General features: G+C 39.0%; 1 protein-coding gene across 4 annotated transcripts in view; it reads left to right on the plus strand.

Annotated features, from left to right (window-relative positions):
• The window catches only part of MATR3 (matrin 3), a 45,773-nt gene extending 27,195 nt beyond the window's left edge, over positions 1-18,578 (plus strand). For 3 of the 4 annotated variants that reach the window (XM_075900122.2, XM_075900123.2, XM_075900125.2), the window contains 9 exons: positions 2,220-2,345; positions 3,691-3,816; positions 4,049-4,219; positions 6,750-6,881; positions 11,381-11,424; positions 11,516-11,906; positions 13,877-14,270; positions 15,089-15,210; positions 17,532-18,578. In XM_075900122.2, coding sequence (XP_075756237.1) covers positions 2,220-2,345; positions 3,691-3,816; positions 4,049-4,219; positions 6,750-6,881; positions 11,381-11,424; positions 11,516-11,906; positions 13,877-14,270; positions 15,089-15,210; positions 17,532-17,582 — 1,557 coding nt within the window. In that variant the 3' untranslated portion in view covers positions 17,583-18,578. The remainder of the gene's footprint in view (positions 1-2,219; positions 2,346-3,690; positions 3,817-4,048; positions 4,220-6,749; positions 6,882-11,380; positions 11,425-11,515; positions 11,907-13,876; positions 14,271-15,088; positions 15,211-17,531) is intronic. The other variant, XM_075900124.2, reaches the window with a different exon arrangement.
• Positions 18,579-19,844: the final 1,266 nt, after the last annotated feature.

A 19,844-nucleotide genomic window follows, 5' to 3' on the forward strand; every position in this document is an offset into this window, starting at 1 on the left:
GGGAGACAGTGGAATTATTGTTATTTCTGTTATGGTCCCACTGTGCTGAGTTGGAGACACACACACACACACACACTCAATAGAGTGTCCTTTTCATATGTGTTCATTTTTTTTAATTGTATCCTTTGGTATATATGGTTGTGACTATTTTCTTCCACTATTTGATCTGGGGAAGTGGGTCTGGCCCACGAAAGCTCATCATCTAATAAACCATCTTGTTAGTCTTTAAAGTGCTACATTGTCCTGCATTTTGCTTCAGCTACCCCAGACTAACATGGCTACATTTCTATCACTATACTCAATAGAGGCATGGAAAAGTGACTTACCTACCTCAGATCACGCAACCCATCTGTAGCCTGGAATAAAACCCAGTTCTCTGATTCCCAGTTTAGTTTGCCCACTGGACCAGTCTGCCTTTATAGAATCTTTAATATCTGCCTTACTTGAATACAGTATAAGTTGGTAGTGACAGTCATTATGAGTGTGATTTCTTGGCTGTTGTAAAAATGGTAGTCAGTCCATGTACCAGGTAGTCAGAGACCGTGTTACTGTTGGTACAAAATGGCATTTTTGAAATCTGGAGACACATACTGCTTTTGAGATACTCGAGACTGGTATTCAGAGACAGAGCCTACTCTGAGCCATACTATGCCAGATCATAACTAGCCATAAAACCTTGAAAAAACAGGTTTATAACTCCTTTTGTAAGAGGTTTCTTAGGCTGCTCTGTAATTTTAACAGAGAGTAGAGAGTTTGTGTGTTGGCCATCGCTCTTCAGGCCCTTTTGGTGCTTGTGTACCTTGGGGTGTGTCTAGACTACAGGGTTTTGTTGACAAAAGTCCACTTTTGTCGACAAAACTATCCCTGGGTCTACACTGCCACTGAGTTCTGTCAACATAACGTCGACAGAACTCAGCAGTTTTGTCGATGGCTGTAAACCTCATTCTACAAGGAATAACACCTTTTGTCAACAGAGTTCTGTTGACAGAAGGCGTTATTACATCTACACGGTCCTTTGCGTCTACACTGTCATGTCGACAAAGCGGCTTGCTTTGTCAACAGAACTGGCTATAGTCTAGATGCTCTTTGTCGACAGAAGCTTTGTCAACAGCATCTGTCAACAAAACTTCTGTCAACAAAAGCCTGTAGTCTAGACGTACCCTTGGTGAGAGACATCTGAGAAATAGAAAAGGAAGAAGTCAGGCACACCTGACCAAAACATTCAAAAGACCTTTTTCCAAGTTCCTTGAAGCTTCAAGCATTGCATTTGAGTGTTTGTAGACAAGTACATCAGTAAGCTTTAGGTTGGGTTGTAGCAGGGAGCAGCACATACATTAGAATGTTCTCCATTGTTTGAGGTTTTTGGTCTTTCTGTTTGTGCATTGTGTAATGCTGACACAAATGCACTAGTTTAAAAAAAAAATTGAATTGCCCTTAAACCCTGATTGCTGTCTGGTTACAAACTGATTACTGTCTGGTTCCTTTCCTTGGGATAAGGAACTCTACTGTCCAAACACTGTAGGATTTGAAGTACCTATTATTGACACCTCCCAAGCATCTCCAAATGCTTTGCATGTTGTCCCAGAGTCCAGCCCAGATGTGGTGTCTAGTTTACAGTTTAATCCGTTAAGGAACATGTGATAGTTAAAGCAAAGAATACAGGCTTTGCAAGGCACTTATTTAAACATGCACACACTTTTTAGCACAGTAGATCTAGGCAAAAACAAAAAAATGAGCATGGTCCCCTGTCTGAATCCTTACTATTCATGAGAATCTCAGGGGCATAGCAAAATCCCTCCTGCCCCTAGTTCTGCTGCTGTTTGTTGGTTTCTGGGAATGAAATTACTCTATTGTTTAGAGCAGTGGTTCCCAAATTTTTCATCATCATGCCCCCCTTTTGATTTTTGAGAAATCCTCAAACTCTTTTGGCATATTTAACTTACTCATATACCCTTGGAATTTTCTGCTTTGCCCTAATGCCACGTTTCTCAAACTGTGGGTTGCGAGCAACTTAGAAGGGGGTCGCATTATCACAAAGTTTGAGAAACCTTGCCCTAATGTATTCAGCTATGGATGGAGAGAGGATATTCATAAAATGGTTATTTTCACAGATAGTTGCAGGTCACATTTGAGGACTGATATCCTTTAATAATGACTCGTTCAGCTGAAATTTAATTTCATGCTACTCAAACTTTACTAGTTCTTTCTGCTTTTATCAGGAAACAAGCAGAGTTGTTCACATTATGGATTTTCAGAGGGGGAAAAACCTGAGGTACCAATTGCTGCAGCTTGTTGAGCCATTTGGAATAATTACAAATCATCTGATTCTAAACAAAATTAATGAGGTAAGTTTATTTAAATATGTTGGCATAATTGATAAGCAGATAATATAAAGGATCAGTGAACAGACAACTTTTACAACATCTGTGAAAGTGAGCACTTTTTTAGTTAGCTGCTTTTTTGTTTCAAATTGTTGGTTATTTAGATTTGTCTGAGAACAAAAAAAAATTAAAATGAGTTTTGGGAATTTACCATGTTCCCTGGAATTAATTGGTTTCTTAAAGTCCTATAATGGGAGCACTGAAAAGGAAAGAGTGCTAATGGCTTTTGTTTGTTTTTTCCCTGCCTTCCCCTCCCTCCGACAGAAAACAGAAATTAAATGCAGCATATTAAATGCGGCGGTCAAAAAGGCAAATAGGATGTTAAGAATTATTAAGAAAGGGATAGAAAATAAGACACAGAATATCTTACTGCCCCTGTATAAAACTATGGTACGCCCACATCTTGAACACTGTGTACAGATGTGGTCACCTCAAAAAAGATATTTTGGCCTTAGAAAGGGTTCAGAAAAGTGCAACGAAAATGATTAGGGGTTTGGAATGGGTCCCAGATGAAGAGAGGTTAAAGCAACTGAGACTTTTCAGTTTAGAAAAGAGGAGACTGAGGGGGGATATGATAGAGGTATATAAAATCATGAGTGGTGTGGAGAGGGTGAATAAAGAAAAGTTATTTATTAGTTCCCATAATAGAAGAACTAGAGGACACCAAATGAAGTTAATGGGTAGCAGGTTTAAAACTAATAAAAGAAAGTTCTTCACGCAGTGCATAGTCAACCTGTGGAACTCCTTGCCAGAGGAGGCTGTGAGGGCTAGGACTATAACCGAGTTTAAAGGGAAGCTAGATAATTTCATGGAGGTTAGGTCCATAAAAGGCTATTAGCCAGGGGATAGAAATAGTGTCCCTGGCCTCTGTTTGTCAGAGGCTGGAGAAGGATGGCAGGAAACAAATCGCTTGATCATTGTCTTGGGTCCACCCCCTCTGGGGCACCTGGTGCTGGCCACTGTCAGCAGACAGGCTACTGGGCTAGATGGACCTTTGGTCTGACCCAGTACGGTCATTCTTATTGTTCTTGTATTATCTCAAGATAACATTACATTTAATTTGTTTTAAATTCATAACTTTGATGAAAGTTTATAGTGACAATAATTTGTGTTGAGCCTCTACTACTTTTTGTTGTACACCTAGTTAGTAATTGCATATAGTGTGTTAACTGCATGAACAGTTAATGCCACTATAAAAAGTTTTAAAAGTGCATCTTATTATATATGAGGCACACAAGACAAATTATTCAATCCTAAAAGAGTAAAACTGAAATAAATGCAGAAATAAATTAATCTTGTACAATTTCAGGCATTTATTGAAATGTCCACCACTGAAGATGCCCAGGCTGCAGTGGAATATTATATGACAACACCAGCTCTAGTATTTGGCAAACCCGTAAGAGTGCACTTATCCCATAAGTATAAAAGAATAAAGGTAAATTCAATTTTTCATTTTAAAATCTTATTTTTATTCAGTGTAATATATTCAGTGTTACATCATCTTAATGTTTTTAGTTTTTTCATTAATTTTTACTTGCTTCACTTGTAATATAGGTAATAAAATCAGGAACTTAATCTTTAATATAAATGTTTTTTACTTAAGTTCTGTAACTGTCAGATTTTTTTGTAGTATTTATTTTTAAGATTTCACAAATTCTTAATTTTAGAAACCAGAAGGGAAGCCTGACCAAAAAACTGAGCCACCAAAGCCAGAACCTGGTCGTGTGATTCACCTCAGTAATTTACCTCATTCAGGATATTCCGACAATGCTGTAATCAAACTAGCTGAGCCGTATGGAAAAATAAAGAATTACATACTGATGAGAATGAAAAGCCAGGTAATTCACCCTAAACGCTTTCATAAATCAGTTGATTCGTGTTTAATTAAATGGAAGGTTGAATCTGTGTGCAAGAAACCAGAGGCTCTTTCAAGATTTTTAGATTGGGAATGTTATTAAATGGGGATTGTGAGTTCCAAAGTGGACACAATCTGAATATCTGAAAAAACTAAGTTCAGGGTTTTTTTAAATAGGGAGAAATGTGCAAAGCAGAATAAAACATTTACATTTGATCTTGAAGATTGATACCTGCGTTCTATCACCTTTTCTTATTCAGTATAAATATGGAAGCTACTGAAGAACATGGCAAAATATCGGGGCTGTTTCACATTATGCCAGCATGTATCTCCCTTTAAACTGTTAAGCCATATCTGTGAAGTATCTAGTAAAGGAGAAGAATTAATAAACGTTCTGGATGTATGAAACCATGTAGTTTTGGGCACAATACTTAATTAGCTTGGGATCTTTACATCAATTAAAAATAGTATCAAAAGCCAAGTGTAGACTGCCCATAAAAATCTTCAAAAATAATTACATAGCACCAATAAAAAGCCCCTCACTTTACCACCTCCTTCCAAAGGTAGGCCAGTTATCTTGCTGGAGTTTGAAGTCACATCTGTTTGAAAATTGTTTACTGAGCATGCACAATAGATTAGAACACTTTATTGTGCGCAAGGTTAAACACATTGTATACGTGTGTGTTGGGGGGGGGTGTCATGTACAGCTAATTGTGAGCTTCAAAGTATTTGAGTTCTGATAAATTTTGTTGTCTTTACCAGCTAAATAGCTCTGGATTTTTTTTTAGGCAGTTAGATGTCAAAATATATTTAGCACATTAAATTTGCACAGTTAAAATGAATAAAGATACAACAATGTTAGCTGCTTATTACAAATATCCTTTTTGTTTGTCCCTGTTTAGGCATGTAGCTTAATGTATTAATGCTGAGTTTAATTTACTCAATGCACAAGTACAAAAACAAATACTTGAAAATGTTTAGGTAACGCCACCCACAAACAAAGGAGTAACTCAGCAATAACATAAAAATATACTCCAACAAGCAAGTGACTCTTTAAACATATCAGCCTTAGACTACAGTCGCCACACTGGCTCTGGAGTAAAAAACAAATCAAATTCCAGATTTGAGAGCCTTCTTTTGAAACACCGTCTCAAGAGCCCCACAGGCTTCTAAATTTGACAGTTATGTTGAATGCCTGAGCTGATGGATTATGTGGGAGAGATGAGTATCCAAATTGCAAAGGATGTTATAGTCCCCTTACTGAGTGTGTTGTTTCCAGTAGTATCTTGAATTGCACCTGGAGTGGATGGAGAACTAGAAAGTTCTGTGGGAACACTAAGGGTATGTCTAGACTACATGCCTCTGTGGCCAGAGGCATGTAAATTAGACTACCCAACATAGTCAGTGAAGCTGGGATTTAAATATCCCCAGCTTCATTAAAATAAAAACGTGCCGCGCTGTGCCGGCTCAGCTGATCGTTGGCACAGCGTGCAAGTCAAGACGCGCATCGGTCGACAAGGAAAGCCTTTGTCGAACACTCCCTTATGCCTCCTGAAACATAGACATACCCTAATTTGAATCAAGATCCTTTGGCTGATACTGCTAAGTGAGGGGAAATAAAATTGACTCAATGGTGTAGCAGTATAACAAGTATTATATTAATTCATAGAGGAGGTGAAAGAATGATGGATGCCTGCCAGGTGGGCCACATCCAAGAGAAGTAAAAAACTTCATAGGCCTCTAGTTCCCTTCTAGGGATCCATTCCAGAAGCAATCAGGGATTCAGAAGTCTCTTGGAACATTGCAAATGTTTTGAGCAAAGTTGAATTACTGCTCACTAATGGGGAAGCAGGTACCAAGCCTACTTCATTTTCTAGTTACTTTCCCCGGTTAGCCAGAATCTGGTTTGAGCCAGAACCAGTGTACTAGAAATGTATAGCTCCTACCCACTGTGTGTTGGATGCAAAAGTTACACTGGTTGTGTACTGATGACACGAGTCAAAACTGCCTCACTGATTTTTCCCAGCAAATTTATGTTAAACAGAAGAGGTCCCTGCATCAGAGTTCTTCTGGGTGAGCAAATGTTTCACACTCCATTCTGCAATCTCTCCAGAAATTTTGAATTGAACTATTCTAAGTAGGATTTCACACCTTTAGCTTTAGCACAGAATACAGTTATTGACTTGAGAGTTTAATTAGATTTAAAACAAGGAATACAATGACACTGTTTTATGTTGACAGTTTTAGATCAGCTGGGCTCCTGCTATGTAATTTCAGAACTTTTTGCAGTGAAAATACTGCTTAATTCAAAGACTGAGTATAAGTGCAACTTATTAGTGTTACGAGTAGAACGTAAAACTTGGTAGTGTTAAGAAACTGGAGATACTCATTTTGAAGTCCAGGAGTGAAATCAAAGATATAGGCTTTAGCCATGTTCTAGTTTAAATAACTTTGTGTAATAGCATTGTTATATGCACTTCTTCTGGTTTTTATATATATTCTAATCTTTTTAGGCTTTCATAGAGATGGAAACCAGAGAAGATGCTTTGGCAATGGTGGAGCATTGTTCAAACAAAGCACTTTGGTTCCAGGGTAGATGTGTGAAGGTGGACTTGTCTGAAAAATACAAGAAGCTGGTATTAAGGGTAGGTGCTGTTTTAAAAATGCAATATATGTTGAGGTGTTTTATTGGGTAGGTAGCCCCAGTAATAACAGGGCAGCTATCAAGAGTGTTTATATAAAAATGTAGCCATTTGTAAACAGTTTCCAGTTAATCCTTTCCCTTTGGGTATGTCTAGACTACGTGACTCCATCGACGGAGCCATGTAGATGAGTTTACTAGACATAGGAAAGTGAAGCGATGACTTAAATAATCACCGCTTCATTTACATAAAAATGGCCGCTGCACTGTGCCGATCAGCTGTTTGGTGGCACAGCAGGGCAGTCTGGACACACTGCAGTTGAGAAGGGAAGCCTTTGTCGACCGCTCCGGTATACCTCGTGAAATTAGGTTTGCCGAAGCGGTCGACAAAGGCTTCCCTTGTTGACTGCGGCGTATCCAGACTGCCCCGCTGTGCTGCCAAACAGCTGATCGGCACAACGCGGCGGCCATTTTGATGTAAATGAAGCAGCGATTATTTTAATCACCGCTTCATTTTCCTATGTCTAGTAAACTAATCTACATGACTCCGTCAGTGGAGCCATGTAGTCTAGACATACCCTTTAAGTGTAACAGCTGTCAGCATTCAGTGTTCTGAGGTCGCACATCATGAAACTGGTGTGCTTGCATCACTGGCAAAAATAAGAAATGTGATTTCTTTGGTAGATTGTTGCTGTATGAGAGTGGCTATACTGGATTAGACCAATGATCTCTGTGCCTTGAAAGACAAGACACCTACAGTGGTCAATGCTACTGTGAATGAACACAAACTTTATTTAAATTCTCTTGTGAAATCCAAAAGTATAACCAAAATCTCTTGGCAAAGAGTTCCACATTTTGTGATTGCTATATTAAAATAAAGCAGTAGAAGATGACTTTGGATTAGTTGAATATGGTCTCTTGTTACTCCTGTTCATATTAGACTTGTGTTCTGAATGTTCTCAAATTTATTTTCCTCAAAATGATCCACCAATTTCTGACTTTCCATCTGTCTGCACTTCCACCTGTTCTTCCTCCTTCAGTCTTGATTTATTATATTGCATTCTACATATATTAAGTATAGAGAAGATTTTATGTGTGGCTTTTTGCTAAAACTTGTGTTGAAACTTACAGTATGTTCTAAGGATGTACTAGTGTAGCCAAGTAACCGATGAGCAAAAATGTATAGGATAATGCTATGGATTACATGCATTCTCCTCACCCTCGCTAGTAAATTTTTTAGCAACTAACTTGCATACTGTTAACAAGCTTTTTTCCTGACACCTTGCTATAATTCTGTAGTACCAACTCAATAGATCTTTCAGTCTCTATTGTAACAGCCTCCTTTAAGTCCTGGGCACACCTGATCCAAGGAACTCTAAAGAGTGCAAAATTTGAATAAAAGATTGGGTTGCTGACACAAAGTAACAGAAATGCAAAATTTTACAGTGAGTAGTGGGAGGAGATAGGTTTGATTCAAGTCAACTTTTCATGGTTTATCTGTAACTAGAAACTAATGTATATGATTCCTTAAAACACCTAGCAACAAATTCACTTAAATTTGAATTGAGTTGTCCCACCAATACCAAAACATGAATCATATATAAAATTAACAGGTCATAGACAATATTACTGGACAGATCATTATAGTGATAAGACTTCATCTTTATAATCAAGTCAGTCTGACCATTGGGTCAAGTGTTCAATAACAATTTTGTTAATTTTGGGTTTTTCTTATTTTTTCCGAAACTTGTACAGAAGGCACTGAAACCTCTGATCGTTTACATGACTAATATATATTTGTTTAAATATCTTAGAAGCATACATATTCAGGAACACATTTGTATGCAGAGTGTGCTTGTCAGTAAATGTAATTTAAGGTTTCAGTGTAATTGATGAAAGAAAATCTTGAATTACTAATAGTTCTTTAAAGTCTGGTCTGGCTAGATAATAGGATTAAATAGAATTCCTTGACTTGAACACCTTGTTTCAGCTGTAAAAATCAGCTCAATTGCTGTGATTGCATATTGTGCATCTTTTTGTTTTGCAGATAGGGTGCATAATGAAGAGCCAGCTCTTTCTTTGTTATACTCCATGTTTGTATTTTGTAGGTGGGTGGAGGAATATAAACAGCTCCTAGTGATACATGTGCAAGGGCTAATACAGAGGGCTCTGGATGGCAAGGATCAAGCTGTTCATAATAGAGAACTTCAAAACAAATGTGTAACATATGATAATCAGAAGTTCATCTGAACTGCAGTGTACTTCCTGCAGTGTAATGGATTACAACACCACATTCATATAGTTAACTAATATAATAACACTTCCAATGTTAATGCAACATTCAAATGACTGTTCTGATTTTGGGGGTTTTCCACTCACATTTAAAAGAAGAGACTTGACTGCACAAAAAGGCAGCTTTGAAAAATGAACTATTTATATGCCTACACTCAGTGGGAGGGTGTGGGGGATGAAGATGATAAACCGAACCCCAACAATGAGTCTGATTCAAGCTTGCAGGACTTGTGCTAGAGGGCTATACGTAGCAGTGTTGGTGTTCCTGCCTGGGCTTTGAGACCCTTCCCCTCACTGAGTTTGAGCCTAAGTGGGAACATCATCCCTGCTATGTTTAGCTCCATAACACAAGCTCAGGCTGGCTGACACAGGTTCTGCAACTCAGTGCCTTGGGTTTTTTGTTCATTTTGGGGTTTTGTTTTGGGGGTAGGGAAGTTTCCAGTACAAACATGCCATTTAAGACAAGGGGAAGAAAATACAGTCAGTCCCCGGGTTACGTACAAGATAGGGACCGTAGGTTTGTTCTTAAGTTGAATCTGTATGTAAGTTAGAACTGGCGTCAGCCGCTGCTGAAACTGATCAGTTTCAACCGCGGCTGAATCTGGATGCCAGTTCTGACTTACATACAGATTCAACTTAAGAAACCCAGGCGTCCCCAAGTCAGCTGCTGCTGAAACTGATCAGCAGCTGATTCCAGGACGCCTGGGGCAGAGCAACTGGGGTGCTGCCTGGTTGGTCCGGAGCGGTGCTGCGGGACCAACCCGGCAGCCCCTAGCTGCTCTACCCCAGGGGTAGGCAAGAAAAGCCTGGTCTGCTGGGGGGGTGGGGGGGGCACTAGTTGCACCCCCCCTCCCCGGCCCCAGCAGACCAGGGGGACAGGAGCAAAGCCGCGGAGCACGCCCGCAGCGGGACAGCCCAAGCGTGCCCAGGCTGTCCCGCTGCGGGTGTGCTCAGCGGCTTTGCTCTCCGTCTCCGTGGTCTGCAGGGAGACGGCGAGCAAAGCCTTGGAGCACGCCTGCAGCGGGCGTGCTCTGTGGCTTTGCTCCTGTCCCCCTGGTCTGCTGGGGGGGTCCAGCAAAGTCGCTGGACCCCCCCAGCAGACCAGGGACACCAGACCAGTGACACGTGAGCTCCGGCGCGAGAAAAGCCCCGTTCGTAAGTGCGGATCCGACTGGATCCGCATAAGTCGGGGACTGCCTGTAGACCAAAGATGTGAAGAGTGGAAAGGTGGTTGTTATCAAAAGGAAAATAATGTAGACATTCTTAACCCTTTAAGCCAGGGCTCCTCAACTTTCACATCACATGCTGAGAGCCGCAACTTAAGTGTGGTTGCATATATATGCAAATAACTTCTTTCACACTGACCTGCATGAATACAAAGTACTTTCCACAATGCCCTGGTGCTCCCCTGCACCACCTCTCTGGAGGTTAGAAATGCCGACACCCTGTACCCATTTGTTCCAGCCAGCCTGTCCACTTGTGTCTTTCAATGCTCACCCCTGCCTGAGAGACGCCTGATGTTGTGGAACGTGTTCCCAGTGGAGGCCATGTTCAAAGGATCCCATGTGTTGAGCCCCATGTAAACCCAAACCACAAACAAGCGAGCTACATGCGGCCCATGGCCCATGTGTTGGGTAGCCCTATTTTAAGCCATCTGTTAATACAGGAGTGGGGAACATTAATTCTTGGGGTTGGATTTGGTCTCTCCCCTCCCGCCCCCCCAGCTTGTGTGGATTCGGCCCGTAAGACACAACCCCCTTCCTCCCAGCACTGAGGAGCCTGCACTGGCACTCCAGCTCCTAACGGCCCCACTGCGGGGCTGGAGCATACTAAATCTACTAGGCTGGGCCCCCCAATGGCTGTGGGGTGGTGTGCAAGGGGAATGTCTTTCTCCTTCTCAGTCGGGGCCATGTCATTAAGGGGCGTGTGTGTGTTTTTTTTCTCACTTGTGTGTGGCCCCTGGACTGATTTTTCTGGGGGTCAGTGGCCCCCAACCCAAAAAAGGTTCCCCACCCCTGTGTTAATCTGGTGCAAGAGAAAAGCAACCACTTTGAGTTTTCTCTGTAATGTCTGGAAGAAAGGTGAAAACATTGGACACAATGAATGGAATTGAGCAACCGAGGTGTAATTCATGCTCTGAATGAAACCCATAATTATGTTAATACTTAATATGTATCCACCATAACTTACAAAAGCTTTTTTATTTCTTAGATTCCCAACAAAGGAGTTGAACTACTGAAAAAAGATAAAGCTAGGTAATGTCATCTTCAAATATAATTTATTTAAAAACCCTAAATTCAAATAATTAAACCAAAACATAATGAAGGTAAATATTTTTCCTCACAGAAAGAGGACATATTCTCCAGATAGTAAAGACTCTCCAAGTGATAAAAAATCTAAGACAGATGGAACTCAGAAAACTGAAAGTGGCAGTGCTGAAGATAAAGATAAAGAGGAGAAACAGGAAGATGATGCTGAGAAATCAGCTGCAAAGGGTAGTGAACAGACAGACCAAGATGAACCTAATTTACTCCTTGAATCTGAAGATGAGCTGCTAGTAGATGAGGAAGAAGCAGCAGCATTGCTGGAAAGTGGCAGCTCAGCAGGCGATGACACTGATGTTGCTAATTTAGGTGATGTGGCTGCTGAAGAAAAAAAGGATGCAGCAGATGACACTACCACAAAAACTGAAGGAAATGTTGGAGCTACCCCTGCAGCAAAGAAGAAACTTAAAAAGGTAATCTTGTGGCATGGTGTATGGATAGGGAGCAGCCTTATTTATGTGATTTGTGTTCCTCCATGTAGTTCCAGTTCTTTTGTGCTGGTCTTGAAAACAGACACACACCTTTTCTGGAAAGAAACAGTTTGTTTGGCTATAATTATTTAAATAGTATTCCAAGCAGGACATGTTTGCTACCAAACTTTCAAAGTCAAATAATTGAACTGAAAGTATTAGCCCCTTCTGTAGAGGCAGAGAAAATATTTTCTTCATTTCAGTTTATTCAGTTAGCAAGGTTAAATCACTAGTTCAATCAGAGTTGAAAAACAAGACAGGGTTGTAAAAGCAGGAAAGTTTCTTTTTCTCCATGGATTGGAAATGGAGAAAACATCTGAGGATGAGAGATACTGGTCCTAAAAGCTTGCAAGACACGGTGATCAGAAATAAGGATGTAAAATCCCATCATTTGACTAGTTTAAACATTTAATGGGTTTAACAATGTGACTAGTTAAACATTGTTTAACCCTTTAAATGCTTAATAGAGGGAGAAGGGGGGGCGGGGAGATACTATTCCAGCCTTGCTATGCTAGAGCAGCCCCTGTCCACTGTGACCAGGCTGGAGCACTCCCTGCTGTGGGCAGGTCCTGGGCTGGAGCAGGACCCCACCAATTAACCATTCACATCCCTAACCAGAAGCAATCAGTTGACTTCACTAAGTATAGATAATGCTACTTTTGTTTAGTAGAATGCAAGACATGCTTTGATAAATCTTTTTCTTATGTTTACAGTTCATTTTAAGGTACTTTTTTAATTTAACCAAACTTAAATTGTTTGTGTGCAATTTTAATTGAAATATAGCTTGATAAAATCCCAAGTAAAATTCATCTAGTAAACAGGAAGTGATTCTGTAACCATTTTCTAACAAAAAAGAATCTGAATAAATGTATTAAATTATATAATTGCTTAAGTAAATGTGTATAAATATAGTGCATCCTCCTGGTTAACAGAAGGCTCGAAAGAGTGAGAATCAATTCTTCAGGAAAATACTGTAACTAAAATTCAAAACAAGATTAAAATTCTTATATCAAGATTTCTTGCTTGCCAGTTAAATCACTGTTAAAGCAAGTTAGATTTTAAATCCATCCACCTTGATTTAAAGAACACAGTTAATCCTTTAATAGGAATATGATGTAACTTTTGGTCCTGTCCCCCTCCCCATTTGTGTGACTGCAGTCAACATCTCAGTGGTACATTTTAGGAGGTTTGCCCCAGCGTAAGAGTGATTTTTCTCCCCAGCTACTTCACGAGGCTAGAAGGATATTAGTGACCATATTTTCAGAAAATATTTGTCTCTAGCGTGTATTCACTGTTATGTATAGCCCTAAAGCACAAAGAATCTATTCTCTGAAGAATACATCAGATGAAAACAAAAGAAATAGTATATCTAACTCTAACTATGTATATACAAATATGCATCTGACGAAGTCGGTCTTTGCCCACGAAAGCTTACGTTCCAATAAATCTGTTAGTCTATAAGGTGCCACAGGACTGCTCATCGCTTTAGTGTATATATAATGGAACTTCAATAGAAAGGTAAGTACTTATTGTAAGATAAGCCTTATAATTGCCATTCTAAAATTTCAAATATTTAATTGTATTTATAATCCATAATAGTTTATAAATTACTACAATTCGTGAGTCAGTGTAATCCCAGTGAAACTGGTGCAGAAAGCTGCAAACTTAAAGACCGGGTGGAAACCTGGCAAAATAAATCTTTCTGAATAGAGGCTAAAATACTTCATTTTGAAACTAAGTAATTCTACAAATCAAGCAAAAAACAAGCAATTCGACAAGGGTTTAAAATGCATAGGTAGCTTCAGAAGGAGGAAGTGTGGAATTCTTCAAAAGAATGCAGTTAAAAGGTCTGTTTTTCTTTTACAAGTAAAATTAGAGTTGCGAGCATGAAAAACCTCTTCATCTCTCAACAGCGATACGTGGGTGGCTTCCCCCAGAGCATGGAAGGTTTTGTCACTCTAGATGAGGTTGGTGATGAAGAAGACTCAGATCATCAGAAACTGCGTAAATCAGGGATGGTGGTTAAATCAGCTGGAAAAGGTGATGATAGTTTGGCTGAAATTAAAGTAGACAAGATTGAGGAACCAGAGCAAGAAAATGAGACATTGGAAAATGGTACCAAAACTGAGGAGAATATAAAGACAGAACCTGTTGAAGCTTCTGATAACACGGCAACCCAGGATACGGAGAAAAATACAAATGAAAATACAGATACACAGGATGAACAAGAAACAAAAAGCATCCAGGAGAAAGCTGTTGTGCCAGATGAATATAGAATTGGACCGTATCAGCCAAATGTTCCTGTTGGTAAGAATTTTCCCATCTCTCCAAACCTATTTTTTGCATTACGCTAACATTTTTCATTTCATTAACTTCATTTTTTTTGCATTTTTCATTTCTGCATAACTTCATTTTTCATTTCTTGGTCTATAGTGTAGATCAGACCTTACTTCTACATAACTATATTGCTAAGGGGTGTAGTTATACCAATGTAACTCCCAGTGTAGGCAGTACTCTATCTGCAGGTATTCTTCGCCCAACATAGCTACCACCTCGTTGGGGAAGTGAATTAATTGCATCAATGGGAGAATTCTCTCCTCTCAATGTAAAGTGTTATTAAAGCGCTACAGCAGTGCCAGCTGCATTTTAAGTATAAACTTGCCCTTAGACATTGGATATTAAGACTTTACTTTCTCTCTGTGGCAGTCTCTGGGGTCTCTAACTCTTCCCATGTAGTCTTTGACAGTGGCTCCTCTTCAGCCTGGAATTATGATGGAGACACATTGTAACAGCACAAAATATTCATTTCAGTAATGATGTGGGGTGTAGAAGTCCTCATTACCAGTATTGAAAATAATACTATTATAACTAAAACCTTTGCATACCTTTCTGATAAGGGAGCCAATAGAAAATCATGTTTTACTCCAAAAACATGGTAAAAGCAAGTGTGTACATAGTCACTTAGTTTCTGGCTTGAACAAATGAAAACAAGGATATTTTTAAAATAAAGTAGCTGTTCAATTAAAATTGAATTGTGACTTTAAGGTTCACTTAGCAATATATTTAAGGTTTAAAAAAAATCTTAATTCATTCTATTAGTTACTTTGTGGTCTTTACTTCTCTAGGTGTGAATTATGTGGTACCCAAAACAGGGTTTTATTGCAAACTGTGTTCCTTGTTTTACACAAATGAAGATGTTGCAAAAAAGACCCATTGCAGCAGCCTTCCACATTATCAAAAGTTGAAGGTAAGGCAAAACAGTCCATTTTAAGTGAAGCGATTCTTGTTTGGGAAGGATCGGGGAATAGACTTGTTAAGACTTAAAAGCAAAAAACAAATTCACCCAGTGAAACACTGGAGTATTCAAACATGCTAAAGAGTTGTTGCTTCATATCACAATAATTTTAGTTTCAAATTAATCCTCCTCTCCCAAGGTTGACTGTTGGAATTTGAATGCATAGTGACCAAATCATGTATGGAACCCGATGGTTCTTTGTGAATCCTTTTGATTATATTAGACATAAGCTGTAGAATAGTTTTGAAGAAGGAATTAAAGATGAGTTAATCTTGTCCTTGCAGTTTTTTGAAGATGGCGCATGACCAAAATTTGAGTGCTTTTTTTTATGTAGTCACCAGAACCTTGACTGATGCATATTTTGACTTTTTATATACAACTTTTGATTTTATGGGTTTATATTGGAGTTCTTGATGGAATGAATGGGCAGTAGTGCAACATATGTTTATTCTGTCATCAGTGCTGCTTCTGTACCCTATCATATTGTGCATTTTCAGTGTGTGGGCTGGGGCATTCTGATAACAAGCAGCAATTACCACCATTATTAAAACATAATAAAACTTCATGTTAATTATTCCATGCATCTGTATTTAGTTGATTTCACTTCAGTTCATTGCCAAGCTAGGTATTCGTTCCCTCCCTTCCATAGGAAGGAAGCAGGCACATGTCTGGGAGTAACCAATGGGAATGGTTGCATCTGTGGGAATGGGAATGCCTCACACTGGTTCAGGAACTGAAAGAGGGCAAGTGGTAGAGGGAACAGAAAGGCAACTTATGGGTATGTCTTCATGTATCGTGCTATAGTTGCACAGCCACACCGATGTCCCTGCAGCGCTGTACATGAAGACGCTTGTACTGCTCCCATCAGCATAGTTATGATCTCTCCAAAAAATGTTGGCAGGAGGTGCTCTGCCTTGACCTAGCACTGTCTACACAGGGGGTTAGATTGGTATAACTACATCACTCAAAGTCTGTAGTGTAGACCTGGCCTCTATTATGAAGCCTCTGCAAAGGAGAAGTAATGGAGAGAATCCATGAAGCATGCAGTAGTATCTTATGGTAGAAAATCATCTCATCCATAGCTTTATACAGTTTGAGTACTTACTAATGAGAGACTGAAGTATTGGTACTTGTATAAGAGAAAAACAAATCCAGTGGTTTTGATAGTCTCAGATTTTTATCCCAATTAAATTTACCATTTAATTAGCTTTTTGTTGTCATACACCGTTAGTCACCTTTCTCTTCATTTGAGCTTGATTTTTTCTTAATAAAGTATTGAAAAGAAAGCAGTGCTTGCGTAAGTGTAATGCCTGTTCTCTACCTTGGACCATACACCTAGTTTCATTATTTTCCTATTGATGAAGCTGGATAAAGATGATAAAACTTATCCATGGTATGGTGCTTTATCTGTTCAGAGTGCTCCACAAAGCACTAATTCCCACAGCAACCCTGTGAGGTAGGTAAAGTATGTACTCTCCCCACTTTACAGATGGATAAGACCCAGGATAAGTCATTCTCCCAGGGCCACATGTGAATCTGTCAGAACAGGGCATGGAAACATTTTTTTTTTCTTGCTCCCAATTCCCAGATTAGATTAATTCAGGTAGATATTAGTGTATGAACTGGGTAAATGTTCATGAAGACTCTTATTTGATTGGTGACATATGGAGATGTTAAATTTAAATTAATTGGCTAATCAAATAGTCAATACACTTTGCAACAGTCAATTACAGACTATTCGATTCATCAAGGGCACCTTCATCTTTGCTACAAAGGCGGAGGTGCTGCAGGGAGCATGGGGTTAGCAGGTGGACTCAAGCAGTCCCCCACTGGCCCCATGCTCTCCACGGAGTTTCAAAGCAGCAGTGCCTCATGGATCCTGGAGTTAGCGGGGGATTTGGGCTCCACATGGCACTGCTGCTTTGAAGCACTCCCTCTGTACCCTCCTCCCCTTGCTGCTTCGATCTGATAGAGGCAGCAAGGGGTCGGGGGAAGTGACTGGTCGACTAGTCATTCACATCCCTTGTGACATAGGTAGAAAGTAAATGTACTTGTTCGGAGCTATATGCTGCTGGAAAATGCAGTACTTTTGAAGGAGCTTTAACTGATCCGCTGTGGTAAAAATTGCCATGTACCTAATACAGTAGGAAAAGCAGCAAGCATATTTTGCCCAGGGGCAGGCTTATTTTATACTTAGAAGGGACTTATTTAGTTTGTAATTCATCCCTAACCAGATTGGCTTTATTGTAAATAATTATTTTTTGTTACTACAGAAAATTCTGGATAAAATGGCAGAAGATCACAGGCAAAAGAAAGAAGCTTAAGTGTAAGAAACTCAATTGAAGAAAAGTGGTTTTTGTTTTTAATGTTGACCTTTTTTAAATGCAGTACAAATAGTAGATGGCAAATACTATACTTTTTTGTTTTAGTGAAATATAGTAGGCATCTAGCTCTGTTCATGTGTTAAATGTTATAACAAAAAGGAAGCTAATAGAAATTTTTTGTTGATGGAAAATATGGGAATGGCAACAGAGGAAAGTTTTCTTTAGATGGATATTTCAAACTTCTATAGAAACTATTGCACCATTATGAAAGCTCATGTACAAAAAGCAAACTTTATATAAATCAGTTTTCAGGCTTCAAAAAGTTATCCTGCAATTTTGATTTCATTCTTCAATAAAAAATAAAACGTGGTATTGTATTTTTATTACTTTCATCTAGAACATTCCGTATTTCAGTCTGAGCCTAGCATATATTTAATTTGGAGTGTGAGACTGTCGTTGCATTTCATTTGGGAAAGTCTTTAAATGTAAAGGTTGCATTTTTTTTAAATGTTGGATGCAGTTTCTTTTAATGTCATTTGCTGTTCTCTAGATAAAATTAGTATGTAGTCAGCTTTAATATTTTGTGATTCTTTTCTAGGTTCTTGATAGATTTTTCCCTGTTATATTATTCAGCATACTTTTAGTGAAATGTAAAATCCTATTCTTCTCTGACCAGTATTATTTTCTTGAGCTCTTTCTGCTTGCTACTTGAATCCTGTAGCTTTCGTACATCTGATACAAGCAAAAGCAGCATTTGAGTCCTGAAATGTAAAAAAGTATCTTTATATTCTTCACATGTAATTTTTCATACTTGCATTTTAAAACTGGTTTGTCAATCCTAGAACTGTGCTATTAATGTACCTGCACATGTGACATGTGATCAGGAATTTGCATGTATAATCTGTGTTATCTGTAGTCTTTCTGATTATATACTGCTTATTTGTGGATTCAGGTTACTAAAGTGATTTATCAATAAACAAACCTAGGAAACAGTAATCTTGTTCTTGTTTGGCATGTTAAGCAACATGTTTACAGCAGTTGTGTCCAGTGTACTCTTGGTATCTAATTAGCTCATAACTTTTAGAAAATGTTTTTAATTCTGCTTAAGTTTTGTGTGATTTAGTATTTCATTATGATTCTTCCCTTCCTAATGCATGCACACTGCAACACAATAAATTAAAAGGCCGCTTAATGAAATGGTTCTAAGCACTTCTGCTTGTGAATTTATTATTGTTCTTTGAAGGTAATACATATGTATTAATGCTAAGATTCAAACTCCTTTAGATTTTCATGAATGAAGATAAGTGACTGAAATGTAAAGAGTAACACTTCTTGCCTTTTGTTCCTTGGCATAGGGTACAATTCTGAGAAGTGTTACGTTGTGGGTTAGGGGAGAATTTGAAATGCTTATTCTATGCAACTTTCCCAACGTCAACCAAATATGAGGGTGAAATGCTGCTTTGACATTGAGTGCACAAATCTTAATTAAATAGCACAGCCTAAAAGGCTGTCAAAACAACTAAATTTTAATTACCAATAATTCATTTTTCCATGATTCCTTTTCAGCAAGCAAGCTGTTCTGACAGTCTATGCTCTGCACTCAGTCTTTTTAATTAATTTCTGTTAATTAAATGGATTAAAATAGAGTGAAATACAAGTATACACTAGGGGCGTAAAGGGTTAACCTGTTACCCAGGAAGCATTGGCTTACTTCCATTCTTACTGGGGTAACCAGTTAACAGGTGCCCAGCCCAGCTGGAGCAGCCCATGGCATGGTGGGCCCACCCTAGGCAGGCCCACTGCGCTGGGATTTTACATGCAATATCTTGAACACCAATTCTGCTACTAAGCTGTATCTGTTTGAATGAGAAAAGTGTAAGTCCTTGAGTAAGACTTGAGAAAAAGGCAAGTTGCACTGACATCAGTTAATAAGAAATTATCCTCACATTAGTGCAAAAGGCAACAGTTGAATGTGAGAGAGTCCCAGGAGTTCATGAGTTAACTTGTCCCCCACATTTTACTTCATTATTGGCAGTCACTCTGTTTCTCAAGAGATTTTTGTGGAGGTGGGGAGAAAAATTGCCTTTGGAGGAAGGAGAGACCTGATTCCTAACTGCATATGTAGTTGACTGATGTATTTAAATGCCCCCAGAGCTGTTGGTTTAAAAAAAAAAAAACAACCTCAATTTAGGCATCATATAGCCCTCCCAAATACAGCACTATTGTAGTGACCAAATAACCACAGCTTTTTCAATGGAGTGG

Source organism: Pelodiscus sinensis, chromosome 16 (assembly GCF_052426305.1).
Source record: "Pelodiscus sinensis isolate ZL-2025 chromosome 16, ASM5242630v1, whole genome shotgun sequence".
NCBI lineage: Eukaryota > Metazoa > Chordata > Testudines > Trionychidae > Pelodiscus > Pelodiscus sinensis.